Source organism: Dermacentor variabilis, chromosome 2 (assembly GCF_050947875.1).
Source record: "Dermacentor variabilis isolate Ectoservices chromosome 2, ASM5094787v1, whole genome shotgun sequence".
NCBI lineage: Eukaryota > Metazoa > Arthropoda > Arachnida > Ixodida > Ixodidae > Dermacentor > Dermacentor variabilis.
This window is the reverse complement of record NC_134569.1, coordinates 249076163-249103500: the sequence shown is the minus strand read 5'-3', so window position 1 is coordinate 249103500 and position 27338 is coordinate 249076163. Positions and strand designations below refer to the sequence as shown.

The 27338-nt window shown below is 45.5% G+C and overlaps 1 protein-coding gene across 2 annotated transcripts in view; it reads right to left on the bottom strand.

Annotated features, from left to right (window-relative positions):
• Vps50 (vacuolar protein sorting 50) overlaps positions 1 to 27338 on the bottom strand; it is a 178999-nt gene that overhangs the window by 90261 nt on the left and 61400 nt on the right. For both annotated transcript variants that reach the window (XM_075682820.1, XM_075682821.1), the window contains exons 10-15: positions 19349 to 19489; positions 16817 to 16928; positions 12172 to 12349; positions 6407 to 6505; positions 4680 to 4770; positions 3320 to 3514 (exon numbers count right to left, since the gene is read on the bottom strand). In XM_075682820.1, coding sequence (XP_075538935.1) covers positions 3320 to 3514; positions 4680 to 4770; positions 6407 to 6505; positions 12172 to 12349; positions 16817 to 16928; positions 19349 to 19489 — 816 coding nt within the window. The remainder of the gene's footprint in view (positions 1 to 3319; positions 3515 to 4679; positions 4771 to 6406; positions 6506 to 12171; positions 12350 to 16816; positions 16929 to 19348; positions 19490 to 27338) is intronic.

Here is a 27338-nt window from a genome sequence, read left to right as displayed (position 1 = left end):
TAGCAGGGCAAATAAAGTCTTATGGGGTCTCAGGCGAAGACTGTACAGCGCAACTCCTGAAGTGAAAAGCTTGGCATATAAGGTATTAGTAAGGCCAATTATTGAATATGTTAACATTGTATGGGACCCACACACTGTAACAAATCGTCATAAATTGGACAGAGTTCAACGACTCGCCTCCAGATTCATATTTAATAAGTATCAGCGCGTGCACTCTCCTACTGAACTATGCAGACGTGCAAACCTCTCCGCTTTAGAACTAAGGACTAAGTTTGACCGACTGAAATTTTTATACCTAATTGTTCATAACCAGGTTAAATTTAATTTCATCGATTTCTGTATAATTTCACCAGATTAACGCTCCATACACAAGCACAGTTTATACATACACCCGCCAGTTACACGGAATGATATATTGAAGTATAGTTTCTTTCCTAGGGCGATCAAAGAATGGAATGAATTACCCAATCCACTTGTCACATGTTCCTCTGTCAGTGCGTTTACTGCTGGTTTGGAGAATCTTATTTTTCCAGATATGACTGCGTCATAGCATTTGTTTCTGATGCGCATACTGCGAGTGTTTTGTCTTTGATCACTGCATGTCACTTTTTACAGATACTGCTATTGTATTGTTCTTTGTTCTACGTGTACCGATATTTTTATCTTTTTTGTTGTATTTTTATCCACTCCTGTAATGGTCCATCCTTGGACTGATAGTATAAATAAACAAACAAACAAACAAACAAACAAACAAGCTGTTCAGCGAACCTCATAAGCACCGACACGGGTCCCTGTAGATGTGGGACTGTGTAGGCACAGCTGTTCAAAGAACCCCTTCGACGAGGCCTTGTGTCACTGGCTATGTGCCAGCAGGTGTGTGCCGCATTTCAATGAACGTATTTGATGTCAACTCGGGTAACCAGGCATGTGCCACTAGGAATGTGCCGCACTGCCACGACGGAAAAAGATCCCTTAAATTTCTCCGATGCTGAGTGGAATCGAGCCTGCATAACAAGGGTTCCTCAAGGACAGCAACCCGACGCAGTAGCAGGCTGTGCGGCTTTCAACAAATGCCTTTCACACTAATGCCTTTAATGAGCTGCACCACGAATGCACTGGGTGTGTGCCGCTTCTTTAATGAACCTCTCGCCAACTTGGGGTCACCAAGTATGTGCCACTGAGTGTGCGGCAAATGAGGGAGCAATTCTTAGCATTCGTGGGCACCGGCGCGCTGCGCTTATCGCCTCGAAGGTTGTGCGCTACTAGATGGCACAGCGTGTCGAGAAAGAATTGTGAGGGAGGAGGCCGGTCGCTGCATGACGCGATTGTCAGGATTCACACGTGCCGGAGCGCCATGCGTGTTTGTTTATGTCGTTATATCAAGAATTTCATTACATATATTGACGTTCAATATACAGTTGAAACTCGATTTAACGAAGTTATGACCATGCTCGAATTATTTCGTTAAATCGGGAAGTACATAAAATTGAGAAAGGGATTGTTCGGTCCTTCGAAATCTAAAATTGTAATGTAGCGACACCCCAAAGCTACCGTGGCATTGTATTTGCCGCTAACTCATGCCTGCACGTGCGAAAAGTCCACGAGGCCAGCCTCAACTGCTTGTGCGTGAAACTGAAAGCAAAAACAAAACAACACACCTTGGTGTTCTGGAGAGAATTGCAAATTTAGTATGTTGCAGTGAAAAAACTCGTGACTCTCGCCTGCGTGTGCGTTACCAGCAGTGGGTGTACACACTTCTCGTAGCCCACAAGCCCTTCCAATGTGTCCTCGGTTCCCTCGTGGAATCCAGAAAAACCGGCTCATGAGATTGACGACTGCCGAGTCCGTTGTTCCGTGCATGGGCGGTGCAGCCTCGTCAAAATAAAGATAGGCTCGTGACTGGGACGCCCAAATGTTTTAACGCAATTGTGTTAGAGCACACGCTCAAAGAAAAAAAACCGTCTGTGTCAAAATTAGAAAGAAATCACCGCTTTATTACTCATATATTTCAGGAAAGACTTTGTTAAATCAAGTTTGGTGGCCAAGTAAGTTTCGCTAATCGGATTGATGACAACATCACACCCTATGGGTACCTACCGGAGGAATTGAAATTTCTTCATTAGATCAAGAACTTTGTAAAATCAGGTTTAATTAGATCAAGTTTTAACTGTATCTAGATTGAACTGTATAATTGACATCTCAGTATTGCTGCGCAGTAAAGAAGAAATGTTTTTAGAAAGACTGTTATGATTTTTTTCCGTTGCGTGCTTTTCAAGATGACACAATATGTGACCTCACATGTGCGGTGCAGCCTATGCACCTGTCCTGTGCCTACGTATGTACGCATATGCTTTCGAATAAAATTCAGTTGCAATTTAGTGGCTTTCCCTTGTGTGTCTCACTGCCCCGTCTAAAGTTTATGCTTATTTCTCCATACCAGAATGGACCAACTAGCCCAGCAACGAATTCTATTATCACATGACAAGAGCTAATAGATCAGAGTGATGATGCAAGCTCAGCAGTTGTCAAAGGCACACTTTCCTTGCTATCAGCCTCCCTTGCATCCACTTCATCTGCCATTACACCATTGCTATGCCGTCTACATCATTGCATTCTGCTATGGTTTGGACCCCAGTGTCGGTTCTAATAAGATTATTTGCTCTATGTCTGCTGTAATGGCACCCTAGAAAGCTGAGGGATGTTGAAGTGCTTGTCGAACAACTGGACATCACTATCTTCTGGAGTCTCCAAACATACCTTTCCTCTGGCATCTTGAGAAGAACAACTTTTTAATAAACCCCATCCTGTTACATCAACACACAACATTCATTTTCAATAGGAGTTTTCCTATTTTTTTTGCATACATGATGGTTGGCATGCATGCAGCTCAAGCGCTGCAAGTAAAGTTGAATAATGCCTCTAAATATGAAATGGGCTTTTCAGGAAAAAAGTGGCAAAATTTCTCTAAGGATAGAGGAAAAAAAAGCGAACATGTGGATGTAAGGAGAGGCAATTTTGCAAGTGTTCACATTGTTAAAATGTGAATGAGGCTTGACTCGTAGAAGTTGCCCCCTTTCTGGGGGACCACCTGCATGCCCCACTTCGCTTCGCCATACTGGCTCTTCAAGTGTTTTGCACTTGACACAATAAACTTCGGGGCACTTTTTTACTGTTCTATAAAAAATATATCTAAATAACTGGGTTCAATACAGGTGCATTCAGCTGTATAATGGCTACAGCATGTCTTTCTACACGAACTGTTTTACAAATGTAGTCAGTGTTGACAAGTTCAGTCAAGAAACGCATCGAAAGAGCTCACAGCAGGGCTGGAGGCAACAGCATCAAACAGGTCTTCCTCTTCTTCCTCTGGCTGCAGGATGAATGGCTGGCAGGCGGCATCGAAGAGCTGCAGCCCGTCACCAGCAGCCAAGCGAGACGGCGCCTCTGCTCGGCTGCCACTCGGCGACCCGGGTGGTGCACTGGTTCTGGGCGGTGGCCTTAGGAACCGCAGCTCCTACATGTCCAAACGGCACACAGTGAATTGATCTCTTTGTTACACGCCACAAACCATAATATGACCCAAGTTTTCAAGATACAGTGCAGGAGCAACTGTAGTCCCCCACTGACAGGAGGGAAACAGTGAATAAGCATGACAAGAGTAAGCAAAAACACAACTTAGTGACGAGCAGGCTCCCAGGTAAAACATACATGTAGTTGCCATGAGAGAAAGCAGGGCTGGCACCGATGCCTCGAAATGAACAGCTGCGCATAGAAGCTAATACATGAATATGCACTCGCCCCTTCAGGGCAAGTGGGTAGGGTAGGCCAATCTTGGAAGTGGTGCACTTTATGAGGCAAGTGGGCCAATACCGGTGACAGTGGTGACAGTTGCACACAGACGCCAGCCAAAATCAGCATTGATGTAACCGGCTGTTGGCAGTTCAAGGTGATAGTCAGTGTACTGTTCAAGTTCATCCTGTCCTTTGCATCATTCTTTAACATTTTTGGAAAACGGTTCACTGAGATGACGTACAGCCAATGCATGCAAATGTTTTAAGTTTCTAGGATGTGCCAGAGATGCTGACAGACAGAGATAGACGAAAAACGAAAAACTATGCAAGCACGTTCATATTTGGGAAATCAACAGGTGCCGGATAAGTCAAGGTGATTCTGACAATGCCATTCTGACTCTCTGTCATTTGCACTTAAAAGAACCTTGCAGTTACAGTGAGCTAGCCACAGCACCAAGCGTCAAATGAGCAGTGCAGGTTCGCTAGCACATAAATGAACATTGCAATGTGTAGTGGTGATTTATGAGGCTACAGCACAATCAATAAACTGGTGTGTGCGTGATGCCAGTGCCATCACACGCAGGTGCATTTTGTGTAGCTAGTTGAGTAAATCAATCCACCCGATGCATGCAAAGTTTACCAGAGAAACCTTGAAGTTGACCTTAGTCAATCCATGAACATTCACATAAAGCTGACAATCAGATTTCCCACTCATGTACAAGCTTAACCTGAATCTGTTACGCCTGTAAAAACACTGCCTGTGTGTGTTTTGCTATGCTCTTCTCTTCGTGTAGCTTATTCGTGCCATCAGCCTTCCCTGTCCACTGTGTGTAAGGACCCAATCTGTGCGGTGGTAGCACACCGAAGTGATATGAACAAGTGCTTCACCTGCAGCTGGAGAATGGAGAATGAGGGTTTCACAGGCACCAGCTCCCAGCTCTCATTCTCCAGGAACATTCGCAGCTCCTCCATGCAGCTCCTGCAGAGTGAGCATGCTGCTTACTCAGCACTTTGTCTCACAGAGCACCATTGGTCATCTAGCATGGCCACTAACAACGCACACTATAAAAAATTCTTCACAGTTGCATGCCAAACTGGCAACTGATACATCAAAGATAGCAAAGTAGTACAGTTAACCCTCGATATAACGAAGGAGGCAAAATCTGCAATTTGCTTTGTTATATCAAAATTTCGTTGTATTGAAATTCGACCTTTCATGAAAATAAGTAGTCACCAATTGACTTTTCTTACAAGGAAAGGGGTCGCAGAATTTTCCTAATTATCAAGCAACAGAAAGAAGCAAATTTGAATGAGAAACAACTTATTTCGATGAATATGGGAGTCAGCGCCGAATGATATGGTTTCGTGCCATGTCGACAATATCTTCACATCAGCGGCTCGAATTAAGGGGGGATGAGGGTCATGAAAACTTTATTTTGTTTGTCAACATATGTTGCTTAAATTTTGTGTGTAGATATATTGTAGAATGGTGATTTCAAATATGTATTTAGATTTCATATATCTCACTTGGAAGAAAAGATAAGAGGATATACAATAGTCCTAACTATGTAATTTCTTACAGGCCTTTGTAGTACTTTCTCATTAAAATAAAGTGTTCTTAAGGGTGTGCAGACATTTCCAAAGAACCACTGCACATCCTAAAGCTGAGCAAATACCAATAAAATCATTGTGATTACCACAAATAAATATCAAAGTTGGGAAGACAAAACTATGAGGCAGTAATTAGGCTACATTTGATCTAATTAATAATCTACAACATTTAAGAAAAAACGACAAGCTTTAGAATGTAGCTGTGATATTATTATAGGAAATGATACCTAGCTCACTGAAATCAGTTGATGCAAACATTATCAAAATTTCTGTAAGGCAAAAGCACTTGACGAAAAAAGAAAGTTGAGAAAATTGCATTTAATGTTTTACTACCACTTTTGTCCATTGAACATATGGAAAACCTACCGGCTCTAGCATGTTACCCAGGTATTGCTGAGCACAAGAACACCAAATTTACTGAAATCTATTCATGAAAACTTTATCAACCCTTTCACAAGGCAAAGGCACTTGAAGAAAACACACACCCAGGAAACCACTTTCAAGTTTTCCCTTTCAAGCGTCGCCCCTCAAACAGAACACCAGCCTCATGATTAGTTGGTTTTGTATTCATGCAATGCTCTTGAAACATGAAACTTTCAGGACACATCTAATCTTGTGTGCTGCTTACAAATATGCAATTAAGTTTTTTCTAAAGTCAATAAAAAGAGTAGTTACAATTATTCTTGTGTTAAAAATTTGGCATGTGACTTGCAAAAAATGTACTGCAACAGGATAGCTAAAAGTAAGCAGGTATGTTCCTGGATGTTCAAATACTGCAGGTTAGTACTTGGATGTTTGTATCTGTACCACTGTATCTGTTTAAAGCACAAAATAGAGCTTCATGAACATCAGCGGGTATGGGGGCAGAGAGAGAGAGAGTGGGCGTCCACACTTGCGCATACACACACAAAGCAATAGCTTTTCTTGGAAGGTGGTGGGAGCGGGGGGGGGGGGTGTTACAAGACGGGGCGGAGTGAAAACATGAAAACAATGCGGCCACTAACCGATGGTAGTCCTTAAAGTAGTTGAAACTTTGTTGTCGCAGAGACTGCTGTAGCTCTTCCGACTGGCTCCCACAAAAGTCTTGCCCAATGTCCATCAACCTATGTCGAACAAAGAAAAAAAAAAACAGATTGTACTCACACGCACCGGTACAAACTCACCACTAGTGTCAGAAGCACTGCCATAGTTGGCAGACAGATGGCCAGTCATTGCCAATGCCTATTTCAAGACCATATAAACACTTGTTACTTTCTGGAATTGTTTTGCCAAATCAGTCATTAGTCGGAACATGCCTTAAGGCCTAATGGCAGCAGCATATGCTGGCTCACTGCCAACCGTTTCCTTGCACATGTTGCAGCTAATCATGAACCTCAATGAACATCGCTATTTATAAAACTCAATGTCTATTGCGTCTTGTCTCCTATCACCGGCCTGGGAAAGCAGCTGCACAGTAAACATTATTGGTACCAGAACCAATTTGTGGTCACACAAGTTTTACTTGTTGACTGTATGCAGCGGGTTGTGTTTTTGCAGACAGACATGACAGCTGGCTTGAAAAACCCAATCATCATAATACACAATGTTACAACTAGCAAACCTTCAATTTAAAAAGAGAAAAAAAAGAACATAGTGGGGAAAGTCAGCAAAGTTATTATGTCTTCTTATGTCATGTCTCTTTTCTGTGCTGGTTTTTAAACATAAAGGCTTACCAAATTTTTGATGTGCTAACAAGCTCTACTTTTCTTTTTGCTGTCTTTCTTTTTGCTGTTTTTGTAACCTATTCACACAACTTTTTGCAGAAATTAGCAATGCGAGTGAATTTGACCTAAAGAAACATCCATGATACATAGCTACTTCCGAAGCCTTCTAAAGAGACTCTCCTGATATATTATTTCTCTCCTGATAGATTGTAAATAGATTGAAGGCCAGTCAGTAAAATGCAGGTAAAACAAAAAGAAGCTGCAACGTGGGGCTAATAGGTTCGGCTCGCAAAGCATGAAAACAATGGGAAAAGAAAGTATATGTGTCGTATCTTTCCTTGTATCAGCCCCACTTTATTGTGCTGTTTTCCTCATTGCTCCCTGAACTGAACCAGGAAAAACAGAGTGCACTGTTAAAATCAGTTGTTGTCTAACAATGTAGTGCCCAGTTCCTGGCCTGCAGTGTACTATTATTAGGAGATTAGGTTTTTTTATGATGCAGCAGCCATCAAAGCTATATCACAATTTTGTCAGTGGTACCTCCTTTCTACCACAGCCTCCAGTCCCGATACTGGAATTATTAAGTGTGTAAGACCACTACTTTCTGAATTGCAAGTATCATTACTGAAAAGGAGCCATCGCTATGGCAAAGCTAGTGACTCTTGACCAATGCTAGAAAAGCCAGCCAGCAAGCATCATGTAAGATAAAGAGTTCATCTGCTTGGAGAGGAGGCAGCAATCAAGTGTGTAGATTAGGTACTGCAATGAAAAGACTGAGTAGACACTTTTCAGTTGTTGGCACTATCTAGTTGGGACCACTTATAATATAACCACTTATAAGGCAGAACCAGCTGCAATGCTGTGTTTTTTAAATCCCATTTATCTTCCCACAGAACTCCACATATATGCATACCGCTTATAATACTGGGGCGCGATCGGAGATCTTTGTTCAATACGCGTTCTGTTCGGTTGCTGCACAAAGTTGCAGTATGCAAAATTTGTGACAACGGGGCGGAGAGAGCAGCCAATCGGCAAGCGGTGAACTCCCCGGAACTTTACTTCCCTCGTTTGTCGTCTGCTCGCAGACACTATACTACAAAACGAAATGTTTCTCGTCGTCTAAGAATTAAATCTTTATCTAAAAATGAATTTTTTTCTTCTCTGGCTTAAAGGGAAGCTGAAGAGTCTGTCGAGTTCAATTCGCTCATATACGGATGCGGGAACCTTATAAACCATGTAGGTAAAATTTGGGGTTTTTCTTTTTTCAATTAGGAGCGACGTAATCGTCGGTTAAAATTGCGCTGTAGCTCCGCCCCCCGTCGAATGCCGCGCGCTGCTGCTGACGCTGACGATGCGAGCGGAGACCGGAAACCGCGGTGTTGTGACGTCAACTCTAGTGTTTTGCTCCTTCGCAGCCTGCGCGACGGTGCCTGACCGTGCTTGTTTCTGTGTGCGTGCCATCGTAATCTGCTTCAATCGACCCTGCATTCCTTTGTTGGTGCGTCTGCGTGTATGTAGAGTGGTCTCACGTAGCCGACGGAATTCGCCGCCTTTACGACTTCGGTTACGAGTAGTGTGCGGATGGCGCACAGATGAAGGTCACTACACGTACTGTATGAACCTTACTGTATGAACTGTACTGCTTTTCACGCGTTTAAACCGTCTTTGTAGATTGCCGACAGCTTTGGACAGCGCACAAATGCCGACGATCGCATCCCAGCTTACGTTCCACGAGGAGGCATGCAGGAACACAACACTACAGCTGTTTGACCAGAAACGAGCTCACTAGATCGGCGAAAGATCGGCGAGATCACTAGATCGCTTTGCGAAAGACGTACTCACCAAAGAGCATTTCCAACACGACGAGATCGCAAGACTTTGCTTGCATTCGCGTCGAAAGCACTGCTCGCACCAGCATTGTTTGCTTCTTCGAGAGGCCGGCTCTTCGCAATCGGCTCGTACATGTAGGGAGTAACACCGAACTCCTCAGAAAAACGCAGTCTCTCTAAATTTTCCATTACCTCTTAATTTTACATTACAGCACCAAACTACCTGGCACCGCGCTTCATGTGTAGCGGCAGCGGTCGGTCACTAGAGTTGACGTCACGAGGCGCCCGACCAATCACAGGTGGAAACGAGATGCGCGAGCTGGGAGTGTCCGCTGCTGCACTTTTTGTCGAAATAAAATATATTTGCGCTTTCTTTCGCTCAATTTCGATACGATATTTGAATTCGGAGGGTTGAAAACCATTATGTACACATGTTAACTCATTTTTTCTGGAAAATTTTTCAGCTTCCCTTTAAACATGTTTTCAAATAGTAGTAGGTGTGACTACTACAATTTATAACTATTAGTTCCTCTGTGTCGTTCCTAGGTGATGTCACACACAGCTAGAAAAAAAAAAAGGAAAAAGAAACGACGGGAACAGTGGCGCACTTTTCAAGAGGCAGCAACAACATTCCAGTGGCTCGCTGGCACCCGTTGATGTGGTTGATTTTGCTGTACAACCAACACACTACATACTTCGAGAAACGAAAGTGACGCCAAAATTCGCTTTCTGTCATTTCTTCAAACGCGCTTCGCAGCTCCACTCTCTCTTCTTCCGCGTCGAGTAATGCCAGCGCAACAACCGAAGTTCCCAATGGAAGCGCCATTTTCTCAAATTAAACTATGGATTGGATCCAAATGTGCCATTCCACAGCGGCAGCCGCTGGTTGGATCCAATCCAATCCACCAGACACGCCATGCGAAGAGCCAGTCTCGTAACGAGTGTAGGATTGCTCTAAACTTCCCAACTCCCGTCGGGTTCGGCGCCTAGCAGACGACATGCTCGATTGCACGATGATTGACGGGAGCGTGTCGTCATTTTGATGTCACCAAAAACGTAGCTGCACCTTGCGGCTGACGACGCTGGCGCGGAGTAGGCCAATCGCGCGCGCCGGTAACCGAACGAACGCGCTGAACAACGATCTCCGATCGCACCCCTGGTTATAATGCGGCTGCTATAAAATCCCGCAGACAAGTGCGTGCCGCCCAGGCAGACGAGCAGGCCTCCCAACTAGGTACACCGGCCGAGGGGAGAGTGAGGAGAGCAGGAGGAGGGGAGCAAACAAACAGAGGAAAAAGGAAAAGCCGTAGTGGAAGAGGCGGCCGTGCATTGTATGTGCACACTCTGCAGTTGCGAGTGGGTTGCCAGGCCATCTAGGCAGCATAGGAGCCTTTGATCTGGTTGTTTGTCAGCCATGCGCACTCTGCACCAAACGCACAAACACTGTCGCTTTTTGGCTCTTTCAGTTCTTGTGCAAAAAGTAAATTTTTGCGACTCCAGCAACACGGAAAAATTGCTTCCAGAATTTTCCTGTATGCCGTGCTTCTTTTAAAATAATACCTGTTAAATATTTTGTGACAGTTGAGGCTGTGGATGCGTTTCACGTTTGCCTGTCGGGATGCGCGTCCTAGCGTATGGGACCTTGACTACGCGACGGTGTCAGTTTAAACTGTGTTCTGCAAATTCAGTTCAGAGCCTTTAGGCTTTAAATCTACATGCAAGCCTTTGCCGTTCGTACCAATACATGTACGTACAGACTTGGTGGGCGTTTCCAGTCACTGCCACGGCTGATCGCCTGCAAACCCAAACTCCTCTTCAAGTGCTGTCCTCGGCTCAGCCCGTGAGCGTGATCTCCGATTTTAATTGTCCACGGGTACTAAAATATATCAAGGTCGGCAAGCTTCCTGCGACAGCATGCCACCTGACATCCCCGCCAGCTAGGCCTAATGGCTAGGCACCAGCTGCCTCGTCAGTAGCGTGCAACCAAAGTTGCGGTTTGGTGCCGAGTTAACAAAATGCTTCGCAGTGGTTGTGCGCCTCGACAATGGACATTAAGACATGGGTGGCACACGTAAGACTCAGTTTGTGGTCGGCACATTTTCAATCTTGCGTGCATGGATCACTCTGAGATATCAAGCATGGTACCATGCGGTGTGCAAAATTTCGGTCGCTGCTCCACAATAGTTCTACGGAGTTGGTGGCAGTGCCGTGGGGAATTCCAAATAATTGAGCCGGTCAAAAAAATTAGTCGAGTGTTTTTCTTTTTGTTTTTTTGCTTCATCTACATAATGTGAAGGCCACAGGCCCTACCTTAAGTTTCATCTCAAGGGCATATAAGCAAAACAAAGTTTATGTAAAATGGGGACTTTACATGACCAACAGTGGTTGAACAAGAGACGTCTGAGGCTGGAGCCAACATTTATACCCCAGTCAGGTGAGCAAATTCAGTGAAACATTTAGCAAGTACACTTCGCTGCACAGAGTATCACTTTGGCATCATGCTGCTACATAGCAGAGGAAAGTGTCCTCTGGCTTTGATGGCAATGTCAATGGGCAGATCAGCATGCACATTGTTTATTTGTTATTTCAGGCAATACTCGGAAAATAGCACTGGATACTGCATTATTAAGCATGGTATTAAGCGTGTAGTGTAAATGAAGTAATTTGTTGCAGCCGCATTAGCACGATTATCTAATACACGATAGCATTGCATCCAGGTGTAAATGAAGTAATTTGTTGCAGCCGCGTTAGCACGATTACCTAATACAAGATAGCATTGCATCCAGGGCAAGCTGTGGCAACACGGCAATTTCTATTGAAAATGTCTACTTATGGAAGGGTGTTGCCTACAACATTTGAAAATCACATATAGTAGTTTCAGAACTAGTACAAACCCTGCATTGAGTGCAACCTTATTTATTTTTCAGGTACAGCTATTGAGGCTACACGCTTCAATGCAACAAAGTGAGATCAATGGACACACTCACTGGCGAGCATGTGCTACAATGAGTGTCACTGAACCTTTCTGTCTGTCTGCCTGCAAGTGACACTAATGGCAAAGTGCACTCTCTCAAAGTGACACCAAATTTGTCATTTAAGGGCACTTGTCTCTTCATCAGAGCCCCTAATGAAGAGACAAAAGCCCTTAGCGATACGTTGGCTCTAGGGGCATCTCTTGCTCAACTACCATCAATCAGCTCAAGAAGGGGCACGCACAAGATTGGAAGGTAAACGTACCTGCGCACGATGTCCAGCACCTGAATGAACTGGTTGAACTTGAAGCCTGCAATGTTGGAGGCGAGCAGGAACTGGGTGACTTTCTTCTGGATGTCCTGCCACACCCGCTGCAACCCCTCACGGAGCTTCTCGATTACAAAGCGGGCCTGAATGTCCTCGCTCAGCAGGCTCTCTCCAGCTGCAGGGAGGAGGCGGAAGCTTAGGGTTATCGTGATAAAACAAGGTTGCCGCTTGTCTGCAGACCAACCCGTCACATGTTTATCTACCCTCTTCTTCTGACATTGAACCATTTATACAAATATACAAAAGACTTGGTCGCACCACTCCAAACTGTTCCTATGCTTCAATGACCACGTGTACCAAATGAGCACCCATGGAAGTCTTTCTGTGCTAACATGAGCATAGGGGATTGTGAATAGTTGTTTTTGAGACCCAATCAAATACAAATTAAATCGCACCAGAGGCAAATCGAATAAAAAAAAATAGTTTGCATCATAAATATCAAAGTATTTTCACATACTACTTTAAAGTTTGAATAACATTGCAAGGACAGCAGAGGCGACAAAGAGAGAACAGAGCGCTTACTTCCAACAGTTTATTTTGTTTTCAGAAAGCATAGCAAGTTTTATAGCTGCACATTAGCACACCAACCTTGCGCAGAACACCGCAACAAAGTCATACAAAATTCAATGTGGCATCGATAGCCCGAGGTATCTGACCTCCTTGTCAGTTAGCACGACAGAGGGGGTGCTGACGCAGCCATCTTTTAAACGTAGAATTTTTCCCACTTCATCCAACTCAAAAAATGTTTCCCTTGAAGTTTCCTTCACTGCGAAAACCCATAAAGCTGACATACCTTTTAGGCTTATCGCTTCAGCAAATGGCACCTGGCAAAAATGTGTCACTGTTTTCTTACAGAAAAACCTAAATTGTTTAAAAGTTGACAATCCATTTCTTTGAATAAACTCTGGTGCAGTCCAGCAATTTGTGAGCTCATGATGCAATGAAAACCTGTCTGCTTTTTCAGGTGATGTTAAGGACCTATATTATTCTATACCACATGTATCACTACTTTACTGCATTGATGAATGCATGGATGAATTTGACCCTTCAAAGTACCAGACTCAGTCTGGTATCAGTGTAAGTGGTTTTTTTAGAATTGCTTCGCCTTTATCTACGATCGACTTACATCCATAGGGATGGTAAACCTCACCTTCAAAAAGAAGGCATTTGCATCGGATCATGCATCGCTCCTACATTAAGTGACTTGTTTTGAGCAAAACTTGACAGATCTGTGTCGGATGCTTTTATCAGCACTAAAATCTTCACTGCTTTTAGAAACGTGGATCACTTTCTCATTTTTCTTGACAGTATTGCCAGTTCGTATAAGTCTGATGCTCCTTTAGTTCTAGACACACTGCACGAATGTTTTAAACCACTAGAAATAACCCATGAATTTTATGAGAATGGTGTAATAAGGTACCTAGATGTTAAGCTATTTTTGCACAAAAACTGTTCTTGTTGGATGTACTGCCCACGTGGCAACAAGCCATGCCTTCCATTCAACTCCGCACACTCTAAACTTATGAAATGTGGCATTATTAGCTCATATTTCAAAAATGCCTTAAGAAACTCCTGCAAACATAAAATGATCGACAGCTTTCATGAGCAATCTGAACGGTTAACTTCGGCAGGCTATCCCTCTCTTGTACGAGCCCCTGTTGTTGAATGCCTGCTGTGCAGTTATTCATCTGTGATGAATTGAAATTCAGATGGAGCAACTCGGGATAGACAAAAATTGTGGTAATCCGATACATGCATAGAATCATGCACAATTTAAAAAAGGTCGCTCAGCACGTTAATGTCAAAGTTGTCTTCTCTGCCCTTGAAAAATTAGGCAACCTGTGCAATATAACCATCCCAGCATCTCGGCCCAAATGAGGTTGATTTATCACACACAAGAATGAACTAATTGATTGCACAAACAACGTGGTGTATCGGATCTCCCTTTCCTGCGGTAAATATTACATCGGACAGACGGGCCGCTGCGTTACAGAAAGACTGAAAGAACACATATACAATGTTGACCGCACTAAACAGGGTTGGCTTTCTGTCCACTGCTGTATGTGTGGATGTAAGCCAAGATACAAAAAATGTAGCATCATTGCAAAACAGTGATTTGTCATGCGTCAAATAATCGAAGTTGGAAAAATTCTATGTTTAAAAAATGGGTGCGTCAGCAACCTCTCTGTCGCACTGACTGAGAAAGAGGTCAGATACCTCAGGCTATCGATGCCACGCTGACTTTTGTATGGCTTTGTCGCGGTGTTCTGCACATGGTTGGTGTGCTAATGTGTGGCCATCAAACTTGCTATGCTTTCTGAAAAGAAAATAAACTGCTTGAACTTAGCGCTCTGTTCTCTCTTCTGTTGCCTCTGCTGTCCTCGCGCTGTTATTCAAATTTGAAAGCATGTTTTACCAACAAGCTAAATCCTACACCCTTTTTCACTTCCCAGTATCGACAGCATTAAAAAGTTTCTATCCTTACATTCCCCATTATAAAGCATACTTTATTAAAAGCACAAAGGGAGCATTTGGAACAATTAACTAAGTAGTTTGTTCACAAACACAGGGCTCCTCAGAGCATAAACATTCTGGCATTATTACATATATTTTAGAAAGTGCCCTTCCCAAAATGTTTGAGTACAAAAACAAGAGTCAAAGAAAGCTAGTTGCCTTAAAACGAGCAAAATAGTCAAAGGAATCAGTTCAGTTTATTAAAGGAATGACGCCTTTGAAGGCATATATATTTGCTGACGGGAGTTAGGATTTGTTATTTCATTGCATAATTCTGTAGAGGACAGAGCTAGTGACCAGTGCATCTGTAGTGGTTACGACTATATGTAGACTCCAACTCATTATATTTGTGCTGAACTGTGTTGAGCCATGTCAGGTGATGATGTAGTTTCCGTGAAATGGAAGTCTGCTGGAGACCTTGAGAAAAGCCACTTCTGCAGTAAAAGTGGTTTGACGCATCCGAGCATTGATGCATGAATGACGGGAGCACATATGCTGGCATACGCTGCCTGAAGCAATGCCAATTCAAGGCAATGGAAAGAACATGCCACTTGTGGCAACACATCTCAAAAGATGCCCGCTTCTGTGCAATGGAGTGGTGGCATCATCTGTCACCAAGTGGTGTGTTTTGCCATGTTTTGCTATAGCGGCAACAGATGGCACCACTATTCCGTCGGAGTTGCATCACAAGCTCCCTGTCTGTGACCATAAGCGTGGCCTTGTTTCCTTGGTATCGAGAACTCGTCTCAATAAGACTGCTGATATAACACACGAGCTTTGCTCCAAGAAAAAGAACGTACTAAAAGAGTCTATAACACCATTCACTTCCTGCGAAGGGAGGAACCGGTTAGAAACGGCTACCTGTTAAACCTTAAAGGCAGGCCAGATGTTTGCCATGTCAAGTGATATGAATTCATTTGCATCTGTGTAATAAACGTCTGTGGCGACTTAGAAAAAGAACACTTCTGCTGTAAAAATGACAGAAAAGGATGCAGAAAAATATAGTTGTCTTTTCAACCTCACACTGCTGTTATATTACATCTTACATGGCAGTGCTAGCAAGTATTGATGCTAAATGCTCCATTGAGCACGAAATCCGGCTGCATCTGTAGCAGCGAAAAAATGGCACCTAACTTCCCATTGGCTGTGACACCACGTCACAAGAGCCCCTCACACACTTGTGATGTTAGCTCGCACTTGCTGGCTCAGGCAGCACGTATCGCTATGGGGTGTGAAGCATCTACATCGTCAGCAGCCACAACCTCGGCAGTAACGAAATGTCGGCGGCATGCGGCATTGGTACCACAGGCTTCTGCCGCTTGCTGGCTCAAGCAGCACATACCGCTATGAAGTCTGAAGCATCTATACTGTCGGCGGCCGCAACTTTGACAGTAGTGAAACATGGCCATCCACGCCAGTACACCGCAGACCAAGCAAGGGAGCAGAAGAATGCAGCAAAACGAGCAAGGAGGCAGGCAGCGAAATCCATCACTGTCATCAATTGTCAGAACGAGCAGTAATGCAAACATTATTCACAGCATAAAACTCAAAGGACCGCTCAGGGGTGTTCAATTCGTCATAAATGCTTTTGCATTCATAACTTGTAAGAATTGCTTAAGTGTCCTCAGACATTTTCTACACTTTCTGCAAGAAATAAACACATGTAGGTCCAAAAGATTTGTTTGCATTTGCACACTTTTGCCATACAACACCAATGCCTGTATGCTTCACTGTAATATACATAATGCTTGTCTTTCTAGCGAGAACTGAGCGAGTTGGAATGTGTTCATGATCATTCAACGCAACAACTGGACACGGCTGAAAACGAAAAGACGATCACAGGCACTGTTTTCTTTCTTTCTTTCTCTTTTTTTTTTTTGAAGTGAGAAAAACAAGAACTAAAGCCAACAGCCCCACACAGATCGTGCATGATTACCCCTGAAGGGCCTTTGATCATCGCTCCTTTTTTGTCCGTATCTAGTTGTTATGCTGACGGATCACTTCACTTTTTACCACGCCAGCTAGACCACAGTCGAGGGCTCGAGAGCAACACCAGGGGGGCACTCACCAGGCTCTCGATCCCGGTGCCAGCTGAGGAGAGCCCGGTAGCTGCACATCACCTGCCACAGTGCCTGGCACAGGTCCACCAGGCAGCCCAGAAACCTCTCTGCAGGAACCAGCTGCAAAGTCACCAGCACAACCCCACGTCCAGTACTAAATCTACAGCTCGACAGAAATAATATCAGCTGAAACAACGAAAAACCTTCACCACAGGATGGTGAAGACTCACCCACGTCAAATACAATGCAGGCATTGTGGAAAGGCTGAGCCATGTCCTCCCTTAATGCTGTTACGTACGAGTGCACAGCGCAAGGACAGGATGCAGCAAGTGAAACAGACCTGTGCACTAACAACCATTTTTACAGTGCGAAAACGATACAATTGATTGATGGTAGCGTGTTGTCCTGACACTCTTGCTATCTCCCTGTCTTTGAGCTCTGTGCATAATTGTAGTTATGCACACTAACTGACACAAATGCTTATCATTTTTGAGTTACTTGATATAATTCTAAATAACAAGCTGAATAACCTGGTTCCAGGCTTCCAGAAGTCCTGGAAGTGCAAACACAGGATGATTTCTTTCTTTCCTACTTGCTGTCATCAGGAGATAAGAACTGTTCACTAGACACACGTGCAGTGTGCCCAATGAGCACTGTCCTTTGTACTGCCCTTGCATGTAACATTTGTACTATCCTTGCATGTAACGTTGCACACCAGCAAAGTGCGCTCTTCTAGAGTAGCAGGTAATGAATTCAAATTGACTTAAAATGTAGGTGCACGAAAAGTGAAATTTGAGTATGAATGTAAGAAAAGACACACTTCAAATGCTGAGTAAATATAGAATATTTAATTTCTAACAAGAAATGAAAAGGCAAAGCTAGGTGAAAGCTAGTTAAACTCTCATGAGGCTGCATGACAAGTGAAAGTATAACAGCTGCACAGCACTCACCATCAGAAAATATAAAATTTATAGTGTTGCACTGAAGCACCTTACAGCACTAAGTAAAAGTCTGTAAATTGTTTATACTGCTGGTAAAAAAGAAAAATTAAGTTTTGTCTCAAAATGTCATTTTTCTTTCTTTAATCAATAGATTAAAAGAAATTTTTTTACAAACGACTCTACTAGTCGAGAAAACAGGTCAGAAACTTTATTATGATCTTTGTAAAATCCGCAAGCTTGAATATGCACATCCAATACAATCTGCATGCCCGTCAGTGGTCGCTTAGTGTGACCATATAAGCTCTCAGGAATCAACTTTCACTGTTGCTGCTTCCTTACACACCGATGTTGTCATTGTTCTCTTTGTCCATGTAGAATACGAGCTATGTGGAATACCAACCGTGAGCACGGGCTATGCAAAGACTGCAAGCGACAAGGCACCCAGGCACCCAGCTTTCCCCAATATATACCAGAAACAGGGCTCTCCCCACGGTGGGTGGCGGGGGAAACGCCAGCCACCCCTTTTAATGGGGGTGGGGGGACTCTCCAATTAGAATGGTCGATTGGGTCAAAGTTTCGTTCTGTTCTTTCTAAATTCTCCGGTGTTCTTTTATTATGTGGGTAAATAATAAAAAGAAATCTGCAGTAAAGTTGAGAAAAATCACACTTTTCTAGTGTGATGTCAACAAAAATTGGGTAAAAAATCGGGGTTTTGGGAGGTTGCTTTGCACCCCTGATCGCGCAGCTTTTCATTGACGCACTGCCACCATATCGATCCTATTGAAAGAGGAAATATTGGAGCTAAAGAGGAGGAGAGATCAGAGCTTCAGGTAGTTGCTGTACTACATTTTGCCGTGCCAAACTAAAAGCAAAAGAAGCAAGCGAAACCCCCCCAAAATGGTGTCGTAATTCATTACTGCTGCCACGTGTGCACAGGAAGCACTCCTACTGACTGACACAAAATTGAATTGCAGTGGCAAGCTGTGCGATCACGGTAGGTTGTCTTACTGGCAAGCATTTCTGTCATTATTGCATAGAAAAAGCAAGATTGATGAATGTATCATTCAATGTGGCAGAGTGGTTGTACCGGAAAAAAAGAAAAGAAACAGAAGAAAAAAAGAACCTTATTTTCAAGTGCACTCTCCCCTCTCTTCCCGGTTGCAAGATGATGTCCCCCTTTCAAAATATTCTGGGGTGAACCCCGACCAAATATTAAAGAAATGGAATCATAGATATTCTATTCACAAATCAAATTATCTGAGCATTCACTATTTACTTAAGACAGGCAAAGCACAATTAAGTTGAAGAGAGGAGTCTGCAACATTCCGGCCATGTATGGGCCCTGCTGCCAGAGGCTCTAAAGGCACAACTTTCATGTAATAGTAAACTGCATACTCTGCGGCAGAAGAGGAGCTCGACGGAGCATGTCAAAACATTTGCAGTATCTCCACAAAACGGGCCTGCATGCTCACATTTAGCTCCATTGTGATCTTATGCTGCATGGCAAAACAAGCGGGAAAAAAAAATAGAAAAGATTCCAGCCGTGCTTGTATACCCACGTCGTGCAAAGTCAGGCCTCTCTTAAGCACACTGACCCACCTTGCAGAGGTCGATGTACTGTGCCTTGTGCAGGTCTGGCGGCCTTGTGTTGTCCCCAGGAGTGGCATGATTCTTCACCACGACCAAAGCGCTGCTGTGCACTGCGCTCGAGAAGTGCATCAGCAGCTGGTGGGCAGCCATCTGCACTGATGCAACAAGGCCTCCACTATTTCACTTTGGCAGAAAGAATGCATGCTCAGCACAGGAAAGCAACAGAACAATACACAACTGTACACTGAAGGGGAGGAAACAAAACGTAAATTGAAGAAGCAAATTAATATTGCCTGCAAATTGGAAGAAACTTTGATGAAGGGAAAGCTTATCTGTTTATTTATTTATTTATTTATTTGTACAGCGTGTCCTAACTATCATGCACAGGGTTTCATAAAAACATGGAATATCCTATGCCAATAAAGTCACGTGCACATTTTTAGAGTGTTGTTAAGACCACCAGTAATTTTGTTAGTTCCTGAAATGTAATTATTTAATTAACAAAAACTAATTATCTAACTTCTTAACTGTTGTTATAATTGTCACAATGTCAATTAGACGGCTGTAGAGAATCATAAGACATGTCAAAATGGGGTGCTAATGAGCTTCACTGCATGTTCGCTTTGAATGACAAGTAGAGAAATCCCGCAAAATAACATGCAGTCGCCTGCTAGATTCTGCATTTCGGCTACTCGGCTACACTCCCCCCCCACTAAGTTTAACCAGAAATGCTTTGTCGGAAGCCCGTAATCCAAGATGTGGTTTAGTGCCAAAGAGACAAAATGAAACGCAGTCATATGGCACTCGGAATGCTGAGGAAGGTGAAGGCATAAGCAATAGCCTGTGCGGCTGTATGCGGCCACCATGTTTCCGACACTGCATGTGTGGATCAGTCCAAAATATTTAGCAAAACATCATGCGATGTCCGAAATTTTTAGGGGTGTGCAGACACTCAAATATATCTCTGAATCAAATAGTGAGCTTTCAAATAATTCTATTAGCAAGACGTATATCTACGATTCAATTTTCCGAGTATTCTGTGTGTTTTGGGTAGAGCCTTTCATGTTCATATGCCATGGAAGCAAGTGCCTTACTTCGTTGTTGTTGCTGTTTTTTTTTTTTTTTTTTCGCAAAAGAGGCGCAAAGTGCACAACGAGTGGACCGCTCTGCCTGATCGTGGACTTTGGCTCTGCAAGCGCTTCTGCCGTATGCACTTCTCAAAATCGGCCAGATGTGGGGATCACACACACGGTGCCAGAACTCCGCAATTCTCAGAACGGCACCACATCGGCCGAAACCACCTCTGACGGTACAAGGTTCCTATTGGTTGACAGGGCCAGTTGAAACAATAACACTGTGCAGACAGAAGCAACAATAAAAGCAGTGCATATTTCAGAAATTGCGAAAGCATGTGCAAAGATCAGGCTGATGAGATGCTGGAAGGCTTGCAGAGAGTGTTGGATTCCAGTGAATCCAACACTCCGTGCACCATTTCGGAAACAATTAGGACACCAAACGAACGTAGTTTGGAATAGTCTACCATGAACATTTCCAACAATATTCTAGTGACAACATTTACGTCCAATGGATATCGATGGACATCCTCCGACAGGACATGGATATCCCAGGGATGCACTGAGTGCCTCCTGCGGACGTCCCTCACACGATCGTTTGGTCCCCCTAACATGTTCTGCAGAGATCCCTGGCATGTCCGCAAGCGACATCGTGGGGACATGCTGCATACATTTTGCAGACATATGCCAAGTCCTTTCGCACAGTTTTTGCTATACAGTAAAACCTCGTTAAACTGTACCCGCTTAAACAGTACTTTCGTTTTAAAAGTAGTAAAGTCAAATCCCCGACTCAGCGGCCATTGAACATAATGTGTTTTGTATCCGCATAAACCGTACCAGCTTATTGCGTACGTATCGGTTAACACATGTTTCCACTTTTCGTTGCGCAAACACGGCGGTGCGTCGTCTCCATCGGGCGGCCCGGCAGAACAACAAGCCTCAGAGATCAGCACAACGGCCTCAAAGTGCCCTGTGTGTTTGCGTGTGAAGCCTCATCAACACCACCATCATTCGGCGTTGCGCCAGAGAGTGTTGTGGCGTGCAAGTGAGAACTCGCGTCATGCCGAAACTTGGAAAAAAAGGATGCCGGGTGCTCAGCATAGAAGAAAAATTAGACATTGTTCATGCCATCGAACGTGACACGAAAAGTCGGCACTGGCACGCGACATGGGTCTACTGTTGACTATGGTGTGTGGCATTTGGAATGCGAAGAAGTTGCTCGGTAGCACTGCTGCAACTGCAAAGAGATGTCGGCTACGAGGTTGGACTTTTCGCCATTGTTGCCTCTGTTGTTGCCGAAGTGTTGCCTAGTGACAGTGATAAGGACGACACGGAAAGTGACGGCACGGGCGATTCAGGCCTGACAGTGGCAGAAGGTGTACATCAGCCTCATGAATGCAAATGTCACGATGAGAACAGCACCCCGCAATGAAAAGGTGCCCGGCGACTTCTGCAACACTACTGCGCCTGTGCATGGAGAATATGCAATGCCAATGAGGAATCTGCCATGCGAGTGTTTGCCAAGAAGAGAGGGCTGGCTGAAAAGTTGGGTCACAGCTACAGCAAGTTTGAGGCCGCTGTCGTCGCTGCTAGGTCGCGGCGGCATCAAACGAAAATAACACGTTTGTCGCGCGAAGTAAATAAATACTGCAAGTTTTTTTTTCTTTCATCGCACTCTCTCCGAGTTCAGATTTTGACAGGTAAGTGGGCAATGTCATGCTATTTCGGTTAAGCAGTACTACCATTTAGTATGTACTTTTTCCAAGCTCCTGCCAACTACGGTTTAACGATATTTCACTGTAATAGCTATTACGTTTGTAGCCCATGTTGTGTGACAGAGGCAACGGGCAGAGTGCCCACACATCAAGAACAGATACACTGCGTGCACATGTTATATGCATACAAAAATGCAGTATACTCCTCATTCTTCTAGGCCTTCTGTGAAGCACAAGTGGCTTATTGAACAAATGAAGTTTTAAAAGCAAATTGCATCAGAAAATTTGCCAAGTATGACATAAACACAAGTTGCAGGCATAATAGCTTCGGATCGTTTTTTGAACATACTACAAGGGTGCGATAGCGTCGACAGGCATCATTCAGTATTTATCAAAAGCGGATAAGCAACCGCGAGCGCGTATAAGAAGAACACACGGTTCCGAATAAAGCATTCTCTGTTCCGGAGCCCGTTGGTCTACTTGCCCGTCACGCTGTGCACCTGCACGCGTCACCGTCCGCGCAGTACACTACACATGGCGACGAGGGTGGGACCGATGCAAGTGGCTTCCCGGGACTGCGGCGGATGCTGACAACAAGCGGGCCAGGCAACCAAGCCAGGGCGGCGGAACCTCAAGGAAACGGCAACATGTCAAAGGTGGGAAGAATCGATTGCTTCGACGGGAAGGCCGAAAGTTTTGACTCATACGTTGCGGGGATTTGGGGGATTCGACGTGCCATTGCGCGGGCGCATTTCACCTTGTTCTGCAATCCTTAAGCTACATCGTCCTCGCTCCGAACGAGTTGCCAGCGGTGGCGCTCCACTCGCGGTGGTTCGCGGTGAGGGCGGAGCTAGTGACGTCACAGAGCGGCCCCTGGTGGCTACTGCCATGACGGTAGCAGCTCTCTTGCTCCTAGGGACGGCGCCCGGTACGTACATGCTTCCTCTCGTCCGCCGACACCTTTGTGACTAAGACTGAGCTCATGCACGGTGCCATTGCCAGCGCGGGGAGCGCGTACCTTGTGTTGTTCCTATCCTAACGCTAAGCCGAAGAATGTGTGCCTAGTGCTCGCGCGAGGTCGTACCACGCCGAGCCGCACTTATTGGAGGCCCCAGCCGAAGGAGGTTGCCCGAGCTCTCGCGAGTTGGCCCATCAGTTATCGCGAGAGCAAGTAGCATAGCCGCCAGGACTTTTCCTAGCGGCGTGTCCCAGTTTGAGCCTGTGCTCTTGCAGCGACGTGCTACAGGCGCCCCTAACTGTATTTTTTCGCCCTTGGTGCAGGACCCCTTTAGTTCCCCGCCGTCCCGGGACCGAGCGTTTGTGCAGTGTCGGGTGCCGTTGGAGACAATAAACGGTTTCTGTCAACCTAGGGCAATACTGTGTTCTTGAGTGCGTCACTCGGTAGCCCCTTGTGGCCTGAGCTCGCGCGCAGCGGTGGTAGAGGCTGACAGCTGACGCGGCCCTGTGGCTCGCTAAGCTCGAACCCGCGGTGGTCGGTACTCCTGTGAGACCCGAAGACCCCACAACGTCGAACGGTTCGAGTTGTATGTGGAGGCAAATGAAGTAGCCGACAGCAAGAAATCAGCCGTATTCTTGATGTTCGTAGGACCGAAATCATACGAGATACTGAAAAACCTGCTCGTACCCCATGTGCCATCCAGTAAAATGTACGATGAGGCTAAAGCGGTTCTCAAGAACCATTACAGCCTCCGGAAAGCCATCGTAATGGAAAGGTGCAGATTCAACCGCCGTGTACAGCATGAACAAGAAAGCGTGACAGATTTCATACTCCAGCTGAAGAATTTAGCCAGAAGTTGTGCATTCGGTGACTTTCTTGACCAAGCCTTGAGGGACAGGCTTGTAGCAGGGCTGCGATGCGCGGACACCCAGCGGGAGCTGTTCGCGGCTGCTGGGGTTCTGAACTTTGAAGGGGCTTGCAAAATTGCTCTGAACTGTGAAATGGCATTGAAGCAGTCGCAACAAATTAAGTATGACGAAGCAGCTCGTCAGACGGAACTGACAGCTGAATGCAGGCAAATAGGCAAGCTCTCAGGCCAACAATGCCCTGTCAGAGAGAACCGCAGGCGAGGAGTCACGACAGAACCGGTAGAATGTTTCCGATGTGGAAAAAACCACTCGGAAAGAAGATGTCGATACCGCAGGTACAAGTGCCACAACTGTGGCACACAAGGTCATCTCAGGACGATGTGCAGGCGGGGAACCGAACCACGCAAAGAACTAAATTGGGTAGACGACTCCACGGAAGAATCAGATAATGATTTGCAGATTTGTAGTATCCCCAGCAACAACGCCATGTATTATGTTACCGTGGATGTAGAGGGCCACAATGCGACCATGCAAATAGACACGGGTGCCTCAGTAACAGTGATGCCAAAGGCAATCTATCAGCAGAACTGGGTGCACCTGCCCCTGGAGGCAGTGGCTGATCCGTTAAGAATGTACACGGGCGAGCTTGTCCCAGTTCTTGGTTCGGTCGACGTGCAAGTAAAATACAACAAGCAGACTTGCGTCCTTTCCCTGATAATAGTCGATGATGCAGGAAAGAAGTGGTCGTGCCTACTGGGAAGAAACTGCCTGAGTCGAGTAAGGGTAAATTGGAACGAAGTCGCTGCCATAGGGTCAGTAGACATTGTAACTGAGCTGAAACAGAAATTTGCGCCTGTTTTTTCGAAGCAGTTAGGACCAATTTCTGGCTTCAAAGCGCAAATCCTAATAAAACCGGACAGCAAACCAGTGTTCTGCAGAGCACGTAAAGTACCTTTTGCTCTTGTTGAACCAGTGGGAAATAAGCTGGATACTTGGGAGGAAGCCGGCGTCATGAAGCGGGTAACACGAAGCGATTGGGCAATGCCCTTGGTCGCTGTGCCAAAAGACGGAGGGGAAGATGTCCGGTTATGGTGGGGACTATAAACTCACTGTGAACCCCGTGCTGAAAACAGAGCATTACCTGCTTCCGCTACCAGAAGACTTGTTCGTAGATTTAGAGGGCATGAGTATTAACGCGATAGCGTTAAGGAGCTCGTGTCGCAGAAAAGCCGGTGTCGTCGGCGTCGGTGTCGGCGTCGGCGCCCGCGGCGTTGGCCGTGAGCGATAAATCACGGCAGGCACTTCATAAATAAAAAGCAACTTTCAAGATGGGCTGGGTGGGAATCGAACCAGGGTCTCCGGAGTGTGAGACGGAGACGCTACCACTCAGCCACGAGTTCGATGCTTCCAAGCGGTACAAACGCGCCTCTAGTGAATGCGGTGTTGCCTTCGAAACGAGCCGTGGAAAGTTATACTGCGGTGTATATCGGTAATTATGAACATGTAACTTACAGAAGTCGCAATTACACGAGTAGCGAAGTGCGTTTCCGCTGCATTTCTTCTGGGCTTTCCGCACACGCAGAGCCATCTTGTGGCAAACATAGAAGACCCCCTCCTCTCCATGTACGGCGCTGCCCGACAGATGGCGAGCCACGCGCGCATTGTAGCTGTACGAGGACCGGTGCGAGGCGGGTCGCGGCATGGACTCTCTCTCCCCTGACAACGCTTCGCCTTGCTCCCTCTGCAGAATCATGCGGCCTTCCTTTCTTTAGATCACTATCTGTCTATCTTTCGGCCCGTGCCGATCACGACGTTTGGCTGGCGTGCATCATTTCCCCCTCCGAGATACCGAGTTCTTTGGTTCGTTCCGCTTGCTCAGGCGAACGTTTCGTTGCTGCACCAAACGCTGCGTTGCTCGACCATATGGCTCGACGCTCACCGCGTCCGATGCGGGGCGCCTCGTAAGTGATGGCTGCCCTGTAGCCCATTGTCTTACACCCCTTGGCGGGTCGACAGGAACGCTGTCGCGTTCCACTCTTGAAGGCGAAGCTTAAGCGTTCTCCAATTTTTTTTTGTGTTTTGGATCTAGCCTCTGCATACCAGCAAGCAAAGCTATGCGAAGACTCCAAGTCACTCTTGACGATAAACATGCATAAAGGGCTCTTCCAATACCAGTGTCTGCCCTTTAGCATTGCAAGCGCTCCGGCAGTATTTCAGTGGCTTATGGACAGAATTCTCAGTGGTATTCCTCACGTAGGATGCTACATTGATGATGTAATCATTGGGGGTACCACCACGTCGGACTGTCGAGAGCGGCTAGAACAAGTACTGCAGCAGTATCAGGCCCACAATGTAACTCTTCAAGAGGAAAAATGCAAGTTTTTTCAAAGGGAAGTTCGGTACCTGGGCCACCGGATATCTGCAGCCGGAATCCAGCCTTTGGGATCGAAAGTCAAAGCAATTACGGCTGCCCGAGAACCCTCAAATGCAATGGAATTGAAATCATTCTTGGGCATGGTGACCTTTTATTCCAAGTTCCTGTCGAACTTGGTGACCGTGGCAGCGCCGCTATATACTCTTTTAAAGAAAGGCCTGCGGTGGCACTGGTCCAAAGAATGCGCTGCTGCTTTCCAGAAAACAAAGAAGCTGCTCACGTCGAGCCCAGCACTCTGCTACTACAACACAAAGCGATCGCTTGTACTCAGTTGCGATGCATGCCAGTACAGACTGGGCGCAGTGATTTCGCATGTGCAACCAAACGGGGACGAAAGGCCCATTGCGTTTGCCTCTCGAACATTATCGGCAGCGGAACGCGCGTAGTCGCAAATTGAAAGAGAAGCATTGGCCATAATATATGGGTTGAAAGAGTTTCATCGATATCTGTACGGCCGTCGTTTTACGCTTTTCACGGACCACCAGCCATTCCTCGGCATTCTAGGTGCCTGCAAGCCAATACCAACTTTGGCCACTGCACGCATGCAACGATGGGCGCTTATCTTGGCGGGATATCGTTATGAGCTTAGGTATCGGAAAGGGTCCCAAATGGAAGTGCCCAATGTGTTATCGAGATTGCCACTTCCAAGTCAAGCAAAGGATGAAGAGGCCGACTGTTTGGCAGTTTTTGAAACGACGCCGCTGTCGGCCAGAGATGACGCCAAGGCTACCAGACAGGACAAGGTGCTGTGCGAGGTTGCTGAACTTGCCCTTAGTGGATGGCCACTACAAGTAGAAGCCGAGCTACGGCCACACCACACCAGACGAATGGAACTATTGCTAGAGCAAGGATGCGTGACATGGGGTAGCAGGGTCGTTGTTCGGCCCAAACTGCAAGAATATGTGTTGGCATTACTGCATGCTGAGCACCGTGGAATAGTCCGAATGAAG